At 37.1% G+C, this 18,166-nt stretch overlaps 1 protein-coding gene across 1 annotated transcript in view; it reads right to left on the bottom strand.

Annotated features, from left to right (window-relative positions):
- Window positions 1-790: 790 nt before the first annotated feature.
- The window catches only part of LOC131202485 (sodium channel protein type 3 subunit alpha-like), a 78,277-nt gene continuing 60,901 nt past the window's right edge, over window positions 791-18,166 (bottom strand). Inside the window, 7 exon segments of the mRNA XM_058191521.1 lie at window positions 791-2,375; window positions 5,969-6,239; window positions 6,562-6,666; window positions 8,606-8,743; window positions 9,379-9,432; window positions 11,792-12,073; window positions 13,470-13,592. Of these exon segments, the coding sequence (XP_058047504.1) occupies window positions 1,183-2,375; window positions 5,969-6,239; window positions 6,562-6,666; window positions 8,606-8,743; window positions 9,379-9,432; window positions 11,792-12,073; window positions 13,470-13,592 (2,166 nt within the window). The 3' untranslated portion in view covers window positions 791-1,182.

The raw sequence follows: 18,166 nt of genomic DNA, 5'->3' as shown, positions 1-18,166 counted from the left end.
CCTGTAGCAGTGTTATTTTTTTTAAAAAATGTAGGCATATACTATACTGAGAGCAGCTGATTACGCAGTACTTTAAGACAAAATAGAATCCTTTTTTTTTTTGTCCATTCTTTCAGGGCATTTTAGTTCACTATTTCTCTCCTCTGAACATTTTGACTGTTACCTTGAATCAACAGGCACGTCCGACACAGAACATTTGTGTATTCCTTGTTCCTATCTGCTGCAATGTATTAGGAATTAACCTGTGACCTAAGTGATTGTTCAGTGCAAAGATAATCCTATCTTAGCAAAGGGACTCGGTTGAGACAAATCCCTAAGACTAAGATACTACTTGTATGTGTGTGTGTGTGCAACGTGCGCGCGTGCACACAGGCACAAGCACAAGTATGTGCATGTGCACTCTTTCTGATTTGGTAACCAGCGTAAAAAATAATGCATCTTGGAATTGGTATAACTAGCAGGGATAAGAGGTTGCCTCTTAACAGAAAGTATAAAATTGCTCCTAGCTGAAACAGCAAAACAGAGAAAACCTGTGCTGGATGAAGCCACAAGGGTTCCACGCACAATCTAGGAGCGCACAGCATCTCTTCGAGCAAATTGCTCCCCCCCCCCATCTGAAGGTTATAGAGAATTAGAGAGTGGAACACCTGCTCCTGGTTCCCCCATCCCTTCCCTCCCACAACAGAAACCCCATTTACAAAAATAGTCACATATAAACACCCTGCGGATTGGTTTTCTTTTTTTAAAAAAAAAAGATAAATTCACCTATACTGTGTTTGTGTTTGCGTGTGTGCACATGCGAAAATATGGCGAATGCGGCTGATGAAGAACACACAGTGAGAACACTTACTGAATTAAGTGTCTTGTAACTTGCTGGATGTGTGATAGCTTTCATCCCTTTTCTCTTTTTCAGCAAGAGCAACTGGAGGCTGCCGCTCCGTTTTCCAGAGTTAAGGTCCGGTGACTAGGGAGTCACTGTCTTGTTATAGGCACTAACCTTGAAAGAGAGCGTACATATAGAGACATATCTGTGTATGTCTATATCTATACATAGATATACATGTAATATATTTATAAATGCTGACAGTTTAGCATAACTCTCCAGTGGAGCTTTGCTGACAAATACATCCCCTTCAAAGGCTGTAAACAAGTTGAAGAACAAATAATACAAATGATCATTTTTCACTTTTTGCTAATCTTTGTATCTTTCCCTTTAAGGTCTTTGTCCGTTTTGCCCTTTTCGTATTTCTCTTTGTTTGGCTTAGTAACGCTATCATAGGAAGGGGGAGAAGTAGTTGAGGAGCTCTCATCGGTTTTCTCTGGACTGGAATTCCCGTTAAACCTATCAGAGGTCACATCTTTGATTGGTAGGACGTCGCCATCTCTGCATTTTTCTTTATTATACATAGAAGTTACTCTTTTAACTTTCTGTTTTAGGAGGAAACGCCTAAAAGTCCGCTGGATGATGGTAGCGGACACCTCTTCCTGCTTTCGCTTTAATGTGGTGGTAATTGGTTCATATGAAACTTTGGATGGATTGGCTGCCATGAAGCGGTCTTCCATTTGCACTCTGAGCAAATCCATTTCTTCGCTTTCTCCCAAGACACGCTTTGTAAAGGCAAACAAGATGTCAAGGCAGTGAATTCTATCGCCACTCACCATGGGCAGATCCATCGAAATTAGCTGAACATGGTTTGGTTTGGCAATCAGAAGAGGAGGATCCAACGAAGCAGCAAAATCAGAAAGTTTACTATATTCTATAAATTGGGATGCATCTGGATCGAACTTTTCCCAGACTTCATAGAACATCTCAAAGTCATCCTCACTTAAAGGTTCAGCACTTTCTTCGGTAGCGACGCTGAAGTTCTCCAAAATGACAGCAATGTACATATTGACTACAACTAAAAATGAGATGATAATGTAGCTGACAAAGAAGAAAATCCCAACTGAAGGATTGCCACAGTCTCCCTTGACTGAGCTACCCGGATGGTCTATCTCAGGGTCACAATCTGGAGGCCCACTGTTTAGGATTGGTGCTAGCAAGCCATCCCAGCCAGCAGAGGTGGTGATCTGAAAGAGGCAGAGCATGCTGTTGCCAAAAGTTTCAAAATTGAACAAGTCATCAATACCAACTTCTCTTTTCACATAGGCAAAGTTGGACATTCCAAATATGGCGTAGATGAACATGACCAGGAAAAGGAGGAGACCGATGTTGAACAAGGCAGGGAGAGACATCATCAAGGCAAAAAGCAGAGTGCGGATCCCTTTTGCACCCTTGATTAAACGCAGGATTCGACCTATTCGGGCAAGTCGGATCACTCTGAACAGGGTAGGTGATACAAAATATTTCTCAATAATCTCTGCGAGGAACATTCCTGCAAAAGAAAAAATATTTAAAAGCGACATTTTTACAGCGCCCATTATTTCTCATTACTTTATAAAGCAGAAGCTGGGCATTAAGCATACAAAATTACAATAGTTTTAAATGATTCCTAAATGTAAACTGCTATATTAGTCCAAAGGGAACATATTGATTAGATGCTGGTATGTTGAAAAAAATTAGCAAGCAATAAACTTAACAGTTAAGAAAAATAAAGACTGTTACTCTTTATTATCTTAGGCAAATTCTAAAACAATCAATTTGCAAACATAAGAAAATGTGTAAAAATTATTTGGCTGAGTCAGGGAATTGCATAGCCAGAGTCCAAATGGAGTCAGAGATTGATTGATTGATTGATTGATTTTGTCACACAGTATATATAAGTATAAGCATGAAATAACCATACGAATTGGATACAATCAAAGGGAACATTAGGACAGGAACACTGGTGCTCTTATGCACGCCCCTTACAGACCTCTTAGGAATGGGGGGAGGTCAACAGTAGATAGTCTTTGGTTAAAGCTTTGGGGATTTTGGGAAGAGACCACAGAGTCAGGTAGTGCATTCCAGGCATTAACAACTCTGTTACTGAAGTCATATTTTCTGCAATCAAGATTGGGGCGGTTAACATTAAGCTTAAATCTATTGTGTGATAAGCTGACATGAACTTGCAGTTTTATATAATTTTACATTTATATTTACAGTAAACAAGATAGTCAGGCACCTCACTACATCATGAGGTAAATCATCAGGTAAATCACAGTACAGCACATTAAGCACACAGAAGAAAAAAGCGGGTAAAAGGGAAACTCTCCCAGCAACCAATCATAATATAGGTTGCCTCATGCAGGAGCCACCCCCCCCTCCATTCTCCAACCAATCAATGACAACTGTGTGTTCTGGCCCATTATACACTTTACTGTTCCAGCTCCTAAATTAAATATCTTAACAGGCTCACTAGTCTGTAATTTAATTTTTTTATACTAGAAAACTTTGAATGCTGTATGAACAATATCTGTTGAGGTTAGATAAAGACAGAAACAAACCTTTGATTCTTAGATTTATTTCATACGTGGAAATACCTTCATATTTTCCCCTATTCTTTGGGACAGAATTTACAAAGTTTTCTTGGCAGTATTACAGAACCACTGTATTATTTTTTCAGAGGTTCTATTATTATTATTTAATTTAGCCTAGAACCCTGGGATTTCCTTTCAAATAAAATCAATCCTTATTTTTTGAGGTCAGCCAAGGCTAGTTAGTTACTATCATCTGCTGAGGATGTAGTTGTACCTGACAAAACTTATAGCATCAATCACAAAATACACCACAGTGCTCCCTATCCTCTCAGATGACCTTTGTCTTTCTTCTAGAGGAACATACTTTCAAACAAGGCACTGGCTGTAGTCACCACCATTACTGAGATTTTAGCAAGGCCTATTCCTTGCATTAGGAGGGACGCGGTGGCTCAGTGGCTAAGACGCTGAGCATGTCAACCGAAAGCTTGGCAGTTCAGCGGTTCAAATCCCTAGGGCCACATAACAGGGTGAGCTCCCATTACTTGTCCCAGCTTCTGCCAACCTAGCAGCTTCAAAGCATGTAAAAGATGCAAGTAGAAAAAATAGGGACCAATCTTTGGTGGGAAGGTAATAGCGTTCCATGCACCTTTGGCGTTTAGTCATGCCAGCCACATGACCACGGAGATGTCTTCAGACAGCGCTGGCTCTTCGGCTTTGAAATGGATATGAGCACCACCCCCTAGAGTCAGGAACGACTAGCACATATGTTCAAGGGGAACCTTTTCCTTTACCTATTCCTTGCATTAGAAGTAAAGATCATGCTTCTTTTGCCTTGCAACATGCTATCTCCAATTTTTAAAAAAACAAAAAAACCCAAAGGATCTTTTAACAAATCAAGAGCATCAAAAGACAGGACGATACGTAAGGAGATGCTTGAGAGCAAACTAGAACTTCAATACTTGAAATAATTTTTGTCCTAGGTATTTCAGACCTTCTTTCTCATCTGACAGTAATACTGTCCACTAACACACAAAGAGAGAGTCCGTTTGGTGTAGTAGTTAAGACACCAAGACAGAACCTAGGAGACGATTAGTTCTAGTTCCATCTTAGGCACAAAACCAACTGGGTGACCTTGGGCCAGTCATTTGCTTTCAGACCCAGGAAATTAGCAAGGCCAAACCACTTCTAAAATCTTGTCAAAAAAGTCTACAGGGACTTGTCCAGGAATCCAAACTGACTCAAAGGCACCCAAAAAATCCCCAACAACAATAAATGAAGGTTTTAACCCTTATTTGTCTCTTGCATGCTCTTCACATCCCTTTTAACTCGTTATTATAAAATTGCAATTGCATGTAGCATGAGCTGACTCAATATAATGACAAATCACAGATTTTCCTTTTACCTGTCCTCTGATTTACTTAATGCTCTTTAAAGACATGCTATTTAACTGGGTTGCAAGATCTACCTATCAGGTGTTCTACAAATTATGGTTGACCCTAGGCCGGGGGTCAGCAATCTGCGGCTCCAGAGCCGCATGCAGCTCTTTGGGCCCTCTCCTGTGGCTCCGTCAGGTGATCTCACCACTGACTGGCCCCACCCCTCAACCTCCCCTCCCAGTCACTCCTCGCCTGGCCTGAGAAGGTAAGGGCGACTGCGGGGGATGGAGAAGCGGCCAGGGCAGAGTCAGAGAGATACAGAGAGAGGGTGAGAGAGACATAGAGAGAGGGGGGGAGAGACGGAGAGAGACGAGGGAGGAAGGGAGGGAGAGAGAGAGAGAGATATGTCAAAAGGGTTTTGTCTTTTGTGGTTCACAATGTTTTTTAACAACTGGTTCGCTGCCCTAAAGACCAACTGGATAGGCATGGCTAAGGGGGATGTCATGTGATTGGTGGAAGTGAGTGATGTCGAGCTGGCCACGCCCACCCAGGTTTGTGGCTCCCGGTATTTTCTTTTCTGTGGGAAACCGGTCCAAATGGCTTGTTGAGTGTTTAAGGTTGCAGACCCCTGCCCTAGGCCCAATATAAATTGAGAATTGAAGCATATGAGAAGGGAAAGGAGAATTCTCAACTTTTATACTTGTTTATTAAACTATATTAAGAGCTTTGTTGGATCAGGATGATGACCTATGCAATATAATATTCTATGATATACAATGTCCAACAAAATGCATCAAGTAATAACTTTCCACTATTGTTTGCCAGAAGCTGCCAATTTAAGATAAACTGTCTGTGATTCAGGTGATAGCATATAGCTGCTAGCAACCCTGTCCTCCATGAATTTATCATGATTGCACTTAAATCCAGCAAAAGTCTGTATTTGAAGTCTGGCATTTTTCTATGTGTTTCAATATATCATTTTGATCATGCTTACATTTAATTCTATTTGCCAATTACTATAAACTATTATTTGAATTATACATAAAACAATCCTATTACTGAACCAGCAATCTAAAAAATTAGTACATGATTTTAGTGAATCAGATTACAAACCTATTACTGAATTAGAAATCTAATGCAATTTAGTAAATAAGTTTAGCCATTATGTATTTTTGGAAACAAATGGTTCTTACCTACAATGGAGAGAATGACAACGACAAAATCAAAAATATTCCAGCCAATGGTAAAATAATAATGACGAAGTGAAATCAGTTTGAGTATACATTCTCCAGTGAAAAGAATTATGAATACCAAGTTAATCCTGGATAAAATAATTTCCATTTCTTTACTCTGGTCATCGGTTTCAACCATCATGGTGACCATATTAAGGCAAATAAGAATCATGATACTGATGTCAAAGGCTTGTTTGGTTACAAAGTCAAAGACTAATCCTTGAAATTTATTCTGTAAAAACAAAAACAAAAAATATTAATATTGAGAAAATATTTTTCTTTAGTATTGGATTATTTTTCCTTTATCATTTGTTTAACTAATGTTCATGCCTTCTTCTTTTGTGAAGGGACGACTACACTAAGTGGGAGAAATCAAAAGAAAAAAATCAAATCTTGAACCAAAATCGTAAATCTGATAACACAAGCTACAATTTCAGCTATTTTATTGTCCACAGATCATTATGGGAAGTGCAGTTGATATTATTTTGAACAAGATGTTAACAGTTAGAAAGCGTGATTTGACAATAGAAAATGTATAAAATAGAAATCCTTACTCCTGGTCTTGGTATCGGCTTTTGTGGTTTTTTGGAACCCAGCTTTTTCATTGCATTATAATATTTTTTCTGTTCCTCTGTCATAAAAATATCTTGTCCTCCAAAGTAAAGAAATAAACCAAATCTAGTTACACAACATGTTTGCAGACTGATTTATGTAATGATGGAGTAACACATTTTAATCCATTGATAATAATACTACATTATAACGATTTCACATTACTCCAATATCATATCAAATCCACTGGCCTGAGTCTATTTCTATAAATAAAAAGAACTGGGTTTGAAGTTTAAGGCCTGGAAGAGTCATAAGAATTAGTTTCTGTATAATACCATATACACCGAATAATATTTTTTTAAATCTGACCTTGCCCTTCAAAATATGCACGGTAGGTTCACAAGATAAGATTTCTTTTTTGGCTATGAGATCAAAGAATATATAGCAATTCTTGCTGGTTTATATTTGGTTGTAGCAATAGCAATAGCACTTAGATTTATATACCACTTCACAATGCTTTACAGACCTCTCTAAGCAAGCATATTGCCCCCAACAATTTGGGTCCTCATTTTACCAACCTCGGAAGGATGAAAGGCTTCCAACCTTGAACCAGTGAGAATCGAACTGCTGAACTGCTGGCTGTCAGCAGTCAGCAGAAGTAGCCTGCAGTACTGCATTCTAACCGCTGTGCTACCACAGCTCTTAGTAGAAAGAGGAAGAACAATTAACGGTTTCTCTTTTCTCTAGTTTTGCTGCTGGATCATTTTAATAGAACGGGTGCAATGTTTTCATTGCTTTTTTTTCTGAAGTGTAGTTTTCTTAGCTGTCCATACTTATCTGGAATATTTATAAATATAGAATATTATAGAATAAATTTAAGAAGTTAAAGCAGGATTGGCTAAACCCTTCCTGAAAGACCAGGCTTATAACCTAGTCTTTCTCCACATCTGTCTTTGTATCGTCTGGTGCCAAGAAGCACATTTGCAGAATTATGCCTGCTGTGTGTGAAACAATCTTTGAACAGTGTCCCAAAGCAATTAATGTTAAATACAGCTAGTTTATTGTCAAACTGTGCAAAATTCCAGGAATATATTATGTTTATGCTAAAAGAACTGCATTAGTTTTGGCTAGCCTATGGGCAGAATTCAATACATAAGAGTTTAATTTTTAATACTCTGGATGGTTAGGTCCTAATGATCTGTTAGGAAAATTTCTTGTTATGAACGTAGATCTGCAGGAGATGCCTTTTATGGATACCCTTATTTAAAACTTTCCTCCTCCCTGCCTCCGTTGTGTGGGTGGAATAGGGTCTTCTCATGCATCACTTCCTAGTTATCGAATACCTACTCTTAGGAGTTGTCTCCAGCCCCTCTTCTCCATCTGCCTTTAGAAAGGGAATTAGAATTCACTTCCTTTTAGTGCTTTCTGTGTTTCAACCATTTATATGTCTAGTTTACTATGCTTTGATTTGTTGATCCCTTTTTTACTTTTGGTTTTATGCTGTTACCCATCCTGAATAATAACTATGCTTATTAAATAACTACATCTACTCTCCCCCTATGAAATTAATATTCCAAATACAAACAGGCAATTTTTGTAAAGGTCATCAAGACTAGATCACATGCTGCACTGAATTATAAAGTTCTGTCCCCTCCCATCACTCATGAAACTACAATTTTGAACAAACTACACTTTCTCAACTTGAGCTGTGTGTTGGAATCATGCTTGGGACACCTCCACACACCCCAGTGAAAATATAGTAACATAATTTAGAAGAAATGAGTTTTATCTACTCTTAGTCCCTTGATTTTTTTCCTGTTTTGTCAACCAGTACATAAAAACATTTTATTTCTTTACCTTTATATTGGTTCCCGTGCTGAAAGTGAAGATGTGTTTGGGGAGGAGGATTATAGGTAAAAAAGAAATAAACTAATAATGGTAACTGTAGCTGGCAAAAACCTACTGGAAACTCAGGACGACAAGATAGTAGTATTTTAATTGTAGATTTTACTTCTAGAACATAGAGCAAATACTTTAAATACTTATCTTCTTTTTTTGCTGATTGAAATTATCTATAATGACACCAATGAAGAGGTTTAAGGTAAAAAATGATCCAAAGATGATGAAGATAACAAAATAAAGATACATATATAGGTTATCCTCATAATAGGGTTGTTCTTCTACCTACAAGACATAAAACAATCCAGTATCTTAGTACAATCACTTAAGGTAGGCAGTAATCAAATTATTTTGTAACACAACAATTCAGTGTAAATTAGGAATCTATTCCTGTTTCTATCCATCCTGTGAAAGTAGACTTTGATCAAGCAGAAATTCTCCCATACTCAATGTACTCAGGATACAAGGGACTTGCCATATTTCCACATAGTCCTACTCTTCCCCCTACAATCTATAGCATCCTATCCTTGGTAGTTTTGGAGGCCCTCCTAATTCTTCCCAAATTTCCAAAGCTGATGGGGCCAAAGTAGGAAGAAGGGAAACCAGCAGAGATCATTTCCCATTTCATTCCATTGTAGAAATGTTCTACTGAAAATTTCCACAAATGGGAGAAACTTTTTCATCTGTAGGAAGACAAATCTGGATCCAAGCTACTAAATGCAAATGTCTTTCAATTCATCATTCCTGAGAAACTTTTTTTTAAATCAATTACAGGAACTTAGAAATACTTTTAAGTATTTTTATTAATTTAAAATATAATTTTTTAGCAAAGGAAAAACTATGGCTTATAAAATACAACATACACAGTTATGAAGCAGAAACATTTCTCTGTGTTTAATAGAATATGAAATGCTACTTACATCCCGTGAATCAACAGCTGCATACATAATATCCATCCATCCTTTAAAAGTAGCCTAAACAGAATCAGAATGAGTAAAAGTTCAGGGAAAGAGTGAAAGAGATACAGATGTGCAACAGATTTAAAATCCTACTTTAAAAAGTTCTGTTGAAATCAGTGGGATGTAACTTGGTCGTGAGGAAATATTAGGAATGAGCATGATTCAAAATGTGAATGTTTCCGCTGTTTTATTCAGGTCAGTGCAAAGGTGTGCAAAGGTGTGGGGAACTAGGATTAAAGCCAAGATATTGGCAGCTATAAGGAGAAGAAAAGCACTGTAAAATTGATGAAGAGGCAAGGTTGGCAGAATACCAACACTGCATGGGAACACTGGCAGAAGTAGCTGCTTGTGGGCACTTCTGTGGAATATATGTATATTCTGTGGAATATACACTGGGACATTGGCAGTGGTTGAAGGGAAAGCGGGCACATTGGAGGCAGCTGACAGGACAGAGTGAAAGAAAGTGTTAGGAAGATGATGGAAGGGCCAATGAATATCTTGCATGGGGAAACAGCTAATGGAAGGAGGGCAGAAACGGGTGAAGCCTTTGTCCTCTTCATCAACCCCAGGTTTCATTTTGAAGCCTGGAACAACCAAAATGTTCAGGTTTTTTGGAACCACAGTTCATCTGGAATGATTCAACAGATTCATCAGGATGTTGTTTGTTCCAGAAATAAAACATTTTTCCTACTTCTATGCACACCTTGCAGTGTGCAAGTTTGTCAAATGTAAGCTGCAACAATCCAGATTGGATTTGAGGGGCAGCAAAGAGTTAGGGGTTTCTGGGTTTCTATGCTGCTATCTAGTGGCCCTATGAATTTTTGCAGCTCACCTGGAATTCTGAAGTCTAAATCCAATAATCCAAAGCATTAAAAGTAGTGACTTTATTTTTGCCACATAAATGCAGGAAATATTGATGTAAACATTTAATAGAGGAATGTCTAAGGAGATTCTCAGTCATCCAGGTCATGGTTGTCCCAAAGGTGCTTTTTTAAGAGGCAATAAACTTTCTGGTTTTTCTTTGAAGACCTTTCGCTTCTCATCCAAGAAGCTTCTTCAGCTCTAATTGGATGGTGGGGAATGGAAGGATTTATACTTATTTAATAGAGGAGCTGAGTCAGTACTTCACAGCCTAGATTTGCATCTTGATAAGTTACAGAAGAAGATGTGAGCTGATACAATAATACTGGACTGGAACTAATGCAAAGAAAAATTAAAAATGTCCTCCAAGGTGCATTTACTTCCTGAGCTTAGCTAACAATAAGAATAGGTGAACTTGTACTAGTGCACTCTACTGATGGGTTTATTATTTTTTACTGAATATATATATATATATTATGTAGTGATGGAATTACTGGATCAGGACACGAGAAATCAAGTCTCTCTCAGCCACAGAGTTCTTAGTGGATAACTTTGAGTCAAATATTCTCTTCGCCCAACCTATCTAAAAAGCGATTGTAGTTGTGAGAATAAAATTAATAACACTCTTCACTACCACAGAAACAGCTATCAAGGTAGCTGTAGTAATATTCTGGGTACGTTTTGGAGATGAGAAGTGTGGATGGATCACCAAATAAATGGTAATTATGCTGTGTATCTGATCTCAATCTCTTCTTAGTAATAAATTAATCTTGTGCAAACAAGAATAATGATTGGACATTTCCAATCCTATTGTATTAACTCCATTTTTTCTTAAGTTTTTGCCTGTAGAAAAAGAATATTGTCACTACACAGCAGCCCAGGATCACTTTATCAGTGGAGTTTTCTAATAATGGTAGAAAAGATATATGGATCCCACCATCATGATCCACGGGAATTTTATCATTGTTGCATTTCCTGTGGGAGTCACTAAAGATACTTGCAATATTGACACAGAACTGTATCATTTCAAAAAAATGGCTTACCATATATCACTCTACTCCTTTTGATTCTAACCTGGCCTTTAACTTCTACAAGCAAACCTCCCAGGAAGGGAATTTCACTAGATTGACAACCTATATAATACTTCTCCTTTCTTATAATAAGCCTTATATCCAATGGAGTGGCATCTAGAGAACATCATCATCAAACAGTGCGGTCATGCTTAAATAAGGATTTTTTTTTTTACTTATAGAAATTCCAGAAATTGAACATGGAAGAACATGGAACAATGGTGTGAACATGGAACAACAAAGTAGTAGTGCAACGGCTTCACTACTACTTTTATTTATTTCTATTTATTAAATTTACTATATATAGTCACCCATCTCATCAAAGGCAACTCTTTTGAGCTTGATTCAAGCAAGTATAACTGGAACTTATGTGGAGCTTTACGAGTGAAAGTAATGAACTTAGATGATTGCCATGGCAGTTGGGTAGAAAGAAAATTACTTACAACTTGAAGCAGAGCAAGATAACCAGCCCCAACGTTATCAAAGTTAACTTTCACGTTTTTCCATCGGGCTTGCTGATTGTTGTGTATTAGCTCATCACATTCAGTTTTATTGTTGACATCACTGATGTTGAACATTTCACCCGTTGTGGTATTAACGCAATGGTAGAACTTGCCAGCAAAGAGATTCACACCCATAATACTAAAGATCAGCCAAAATATGAGACAAACCAGAAGCACATTCATAATGGAGGGAATTGCTCCAACAAGGGCATTAACAACCACCTAGGGTACATATTAAAGAGGGGGGAAAAAGGGAGGGGGGAGGGGAAGAAGGCCTAGATTATTATTTTTTGCAAGTGAAGCTGTTTATATGCAGAGACTGTATGGAAAATAATATACATGTCAAAGTAGGAAAGCTAAAGTTTACCCTCCCACCAAAAGGCAAAACAGAAACTAAACGCTACAGAAATTAAAAACAAAAATGAAAACCTGGTAAGATGGAATCACAACATTTGCGTGCACTGAGGAGAAAAAAAAAGAAAGAAAAAGGTTACATACCAAGAACATAACTGGTAAAAAGTACGTATATGTTTGACCAGTAATGGCTGGAACAAGAACATAAATATGCAAAATATATGAAGCCACAGACTTCAAGAAATAAATAAACAGGCAAGAAAAGATAACAATCAATATAGCTCAAACTAACAATTTAGGGAGAGATGAACAACCATTTGTTTAAATGCAGCCCATCTTGGGGTCTTCTGTTCAAAAGCAGGCAGCAACTGTGATCAGGAAGGTCCTTGCCCAGGTCCATCTGGTGCACAGTTGCATCTTTTCCTGGATCAGAGAGCCCTTGAAACAGTCACCTTATAGCTTAACTAGTACAATGTGTTCTGGTCTCTTAAAAACCACTTGGAACCTTCACTTGCTCCACTTTGCTTCTGGGTGTGATTGACCTACAAAGGCATATATGGCAGAGGGCCTGGTTATTTGAGGGGCCACCTGTCTATTATGTGTCTGACTGGCTGATATCAGCTGACTTGGTTTGCATGCTCTGGGTTCCTTTAATCAAATTGTGTTATCTATGGAGACCAGGAAGTGTACCTTCTCTGTTGCAGTACCTGCTCTCTGGAATTAGGTTTCCTGAGATCTGGGTAACTTCCACCATTGGGTGGAAGTTCTGGAGGGACTTAAAGATTTGGCTGATCTACTAGTCCTTAGGCTAGGGTGGAATCCCTCAACAGATATTTCTTTTAGATTTCAATATTTCTTAGTTTGGATAATTCAAAATTTTAATTTTCTGTGTATACAACATTTTGAGAGTTTAAAAAAAATACATGTTTGTGATTCAAAATACATGTATTGTAGCTATCTATACTGATGTTCACATACATGTACATCTATCCCTAACACCTGAAGAATGTCCTAATACTTGAAACACAACATAATGTTAATCATGGAAGCACTAAAATGGCTTAAACAATTTATGGGGGATATCTCAAAGAAGGTGGTAGAAAGTTTTTTTTTAAAGAAAATATTTTGGAAGTGTTTATGACCATGGCATGAAATAGTAGTTAAAAAGGACAACATTTCTGCTCTGATACATCACTGCTTATATTGCAGAAACAGATTTATTTCATGAAAATATTAATTTCAGGTTCGTTTCTTAACATCTCACCCTCATTCCTTCAAAACGTGACAGGGCTCTTAAAGGCCTCAATGCTCTTAGTGTTCGAAGTGATTTAATGGCCCCTAATTCAGAATAGCCTAGTGCATTGGCTATTAAACTGACCAATGAAACCTGGAACAAAAGAAAAAAAAGAGAAGAAAGTAAGTTCAGATATTCATGGAACATATTTTGAGTGAGATTCTACAGGCCCCAACTGGGCTTTTATGTTGCCTGGAATGGATGGGCCTAGGACACAAAACTGAAATGAAATTCCCATAGACTATGTTCCATCAAACCAGACTCTTAAGTATTTCTTATTGTGCCTGATAACTCCCCCTTTCGAACACTTAAATGCTTGCCTTCAGAACAGATAAGTGTACGTAAAGTGTACCTCCAAGCCAAGTTCCTAGCATCAACTCTGACCATAGAGCATTGAGAGCGATCATTTTGGTTCACATGAATTTTTCTTCAGTACTGAAGCCAAATAAAAATAACATGCTTTTTTTTTTTTTGCATGTAAAGACGTGTTTTACTCTTGAACCTTCCCTTCCCCTAAGTTAGTTCCATGTATAGTTCTAATTGGTACAGACAATCAGAGGTATATTAATATTATTTCCTGATACTTCTATTACAGCTGCTGAGAATCTGATTCCTTTATCTTCAGTAAGATTGTAAGATTCAGTGAAACCACTGCTGAATGTTCTGTTCAGGTCACATTCAGTAACAATGGTTGTTTCCTGGAAAACCGCTTTAAGAATCTGAGTCGGAGTCAGAGTCTGAAGGACTTCTGTGAGAAAAAATAAAATAATTAAGGTACTTATTGCTTTACATAGGCATCTGTTTTTTTCTTCTTGCTTACTAAAAAGACATCATAAAAGTAAACGTTTGGAACAGGTTTTTGTCATAAGATCAGGAAGGGTTGAAACTTTTGTTCTTTCCTTTTAGTCTTGATCAGGACCACTTTTCTCCTACATCTGCAAGCTAAACTGCCATTTTTTATTAATCGAAATTGGCTCAAATAAAGAGTGGCCAATGAACTATTGCTTACCACCAAATAATTTCTACATGTTATTGCAACTGCATACATTACAATTATGTTTTTATTGTTCCTTTTGATTTTTTTTCCACACTGCTAAAGGAGGGTCTCTAATATTAGAGGAAGAGAAAGCCTAACGCAGCCGTTCTTAACTTGTCACACACACACACACACACACACACACACACACACACACATCCCATCATCTCATAACTGGTATAATCCATGTGGAAAATAACCTTGAGGAAGAGGAAGAGCTGTAGCCTAGGCATTCTTCAGATAAGAGAAATCTGAGCTCAAACCAGAAATGTATGTTGAGAATGCTTGACCCTTCCAAGTTCTCTGGAGCATAAAGGCAGAGAAAGGGAAAGCTCCTACAAAAATCTGTTTTTGTATCCTTATAATAAAAGTAGTACTCATCATTTTGGTGTCCTGCTCTGGACTACCTCAAAGGGTTGACACATCTAGTTATACCTACTTGAACAAAATAGCACTAACACATGTGCTATAGGTACTTTCTTTGGCCTTAATTTTTTTTTTTTGCAACTTCACATTTCCCCCCCCTTTCCCCCCCCACTTTTCCCCCCCACATACTTCAAGACTAGGATTCTATTATTGCATTTACTCAGAAACACCATTTTTGGAGAGGTTAAACTATTTTCCTCCATTTTTAATTCTTAAATGATACTCTTTTTCTAGTAAGGAGGAAAGATGAAATAGTTGCACAGTGTTTTTTTGACCAAAAATGCTAGCACAAGAACGCCTTGCTATAGAATGTGGAAATATTTACAAAGAGATATTTGAAGGTCCTGGCATTATCTCCTTCACCCATCCAATTTCATGCATGAAGTAAATTTCTCTAATTCCTATATCAACAGGAGTTAGGAAGGAAAACTAATACAGAATAACAAAGTTGTAAGGGACCTTGGAAGTCTTCTAGTCCAACCTATTCCTCAATCTATACCATACCCCCTAAACCAATCTGGACAAATAGTTGACCACTCTCTTCTTGGCAACCTCCAGTGATGGAGCACTCACAACTTGGGTATGAGACAAGTTGTTCCATTTATTAATTATTCTCCTGTTAGGAAATTTCTCCTTAATTCTAGGTTGATCCTCTCTTTGATAATCTTCATTTATTTTAGGTTACATTAGCCCTTTCAAACTAGGTAGACTATATTTCACTTTCAAGAACAAATATAAAAATATAATAAAAAGAAATTACTTTTTCTGTATATATGGTACACTAGTACACTTTATATATGAGTATATATATATATGTATGTGTTTCTTTGCCCACATATACACACCTTTTACCAATTTTTAATCTAGTCAATTCATTCTTAAAATAAATTCCAAAAGAAGGCATAAAGAACTTTTAAACAGAAAGGCAGGAATGTCCAATTTCCTCATGTTTCCTTCAAAACTGTGGATTTCTTCTTGGATAATATAAATATAATTTATTGCCTTGAGTTCACTTTTCTTTTGCCACAGAATGAGATAGAAAACAAGAAAGTAGCATTGGGGGAAAAGATATGAAACTGAGAGCAAATTTTAAATTAAATTAAATGGATAACCATTTGTCTGAAATGGTTTAGGGTTTCCTGCCTGGGCAGGGGGTTGGCCTAGAATACCTCCAAGGTCCCTTCCAACTCTGTTGTCATTGTTGTTGTTGTTGTTGTTATTATTATTATTATTATTTACTGTTATTACTAATTTAATGTTAGTTAACCAACACAAGCAAAATGGGAAGTAGGGAGGAAAGTAGATGGTATTTATCTTCCAAACTACTAAGACTATTTCAGTGTGACAACTAAGTTTATCTTTTAAAATTCAAGATTTAGACTCTTCTTTGAAGTTATGACTGTTTTTCAAATCAAGCACATACTTTGGGCAGGTTGAGAAAAAAAAACTGGGACACTAGCAGAACTCTTAGGGTAACACTTCTCAGAATGACAAAAGCTTAGTATTATGACTTAATTCAACAGACCCAGTTAATTATTTCTTCAGTCAACCTTACAAGCTAAAAGGGATTCCGCAAACTGAGACATCTGCTATTTTTTTTTATTCTGATAGCATTCATGTTATTCCTTACTTCTTTTTTTGGGGGGGTGTAAGTCTATTTGATGTTCCTGTGTTTTAAAATTTTTCTATGGCTATCACTGGTTGGAAGCAGTTTGGGTCTCCCTGAGTCTTTCAAATAGTTAATATAATTAGCATTGCCTGTCAATTAATTCAGCGATGTATCAACATCCCATCTTGACAGCATGTGTAAACAAGACATCAGAGAATATTATCTCAAACAACTTATCACTTTCATTGTGGTAAGGCAGAATCAAGCACATCTATTATTTCTCACACATTAGGCTTATGGCATTCTGAAAGCACAAGAAGACCCGGTAGCTCTATTCTAGAACAAGGTGTAACCAAGATCACCATTATTGATTTATGCAGAATGGCTTACTAGATGCTCGACGCCTCCACTTTTTTATTGCACTCCCTGGCAGGAAATAAAAATAGGAGTTTTCTCAAGGCAATGCACTAAATATAACAGTAAATGGTTCAGCTTCATGCTACATATTTTTAACCAGGTGTTTAATGGTTTATGGTGTATTTAATGTTATGGGTTTTGATTATAAGAAAAAAGGAATAATAGGAAAAGAAAAGAGCTTTGGGGGAAATCATAGAGTAAGAGATAATTCTGTTAATTGTATTTATATTTGCTCCAAAGGTATTCAAATGTCTTTCCTTTCCTTTCCTTTCCTTTCCTTTCCTTTCCTTTCCTTTCCTTTCCTTTCCTTTCCTTTCCTTTCCTTCCCTTCCCTTCCCTTCCCTTCCCTTCCATCTTTTCTCTTTATTAGTTTGTGTTGGTTTTTATGTGCTTCATACGCATAAAAACAATTTTTATTAAAAACAATTTCTAGGCTTACTTTTATGGATATAATTTTGGCTCAGCCTTTAAAATCTTTTTAAATTGTTGCAGTGATTTTTATATAGAGGTAGTTCTTGATGATTGAGCCCAAAATTTCTCGACAACTGAGCCCAAACTTTCTGCTGCTAACTGCAACATTTGTTAAGAGAATTTGCCCCATTTTATGACCTTTCTTGCCATAGTTGTTAAGTGAATCACTGCAGTTGTTAAATTAGTTGTACTGTTGTTAAGTGAATGTGGCTTCTCCATTGACTTTGCTTGTCAGAAGTTGCAAAAAGGGATCACATGACCCCAGGACACAGAAACCATCAGAAATATGAGTCAGTTGCCAAGTGTCTAATTTTGATAACATGACCATTGGGTCATAAGTGTGAAAACTGATCATAAGTCACTTTTTTCAGTGCCACTGTAATTTAAATGAACTGCTGTAAGTCGAGGACTATCTTTACACAGTAACATCTATATAATTATTTTAATTTTTTACAATTATGTATTTTTGCAAGATTTTATTGTGTGGGCTGAAAGAGGGCTGAAAGAAGGAATTGGCATGTCACAAGTTGCACAGATCTGTCATATGAAATTATATGATAAGCGACAAAGAATACAAGGCTGTCTAATGCTTCACATTTAAAGTACTTGAGCAGTCAATATTAAAAAGAAAAACACAGAAAGAGATGCAGTACAAAAGCCAAGGGATGTAATTGTTCTCTAATAGAGCATTTGGATTCATGTATGAAC

The sequence above is a fragment of the Ahaetulla prasina genome, chromosome 1 (genome assembly GCF_028640845.1).
Source record: "Ahaetulla prasina isolate Xishuangbanna chromosome 1, ASM2864084v1, whole genome shotgun sequence".
NCBI lineage: Eukaryota > Metazoa > Chordata > Lepidosauria > Squamata > Colubridae > Ahaetulla > Ahaetulla prasina.
Note: the sequence above shows the minus strand (reverse complement) of the source record. Positions and strands in the feature narration are given on the sequence as shown.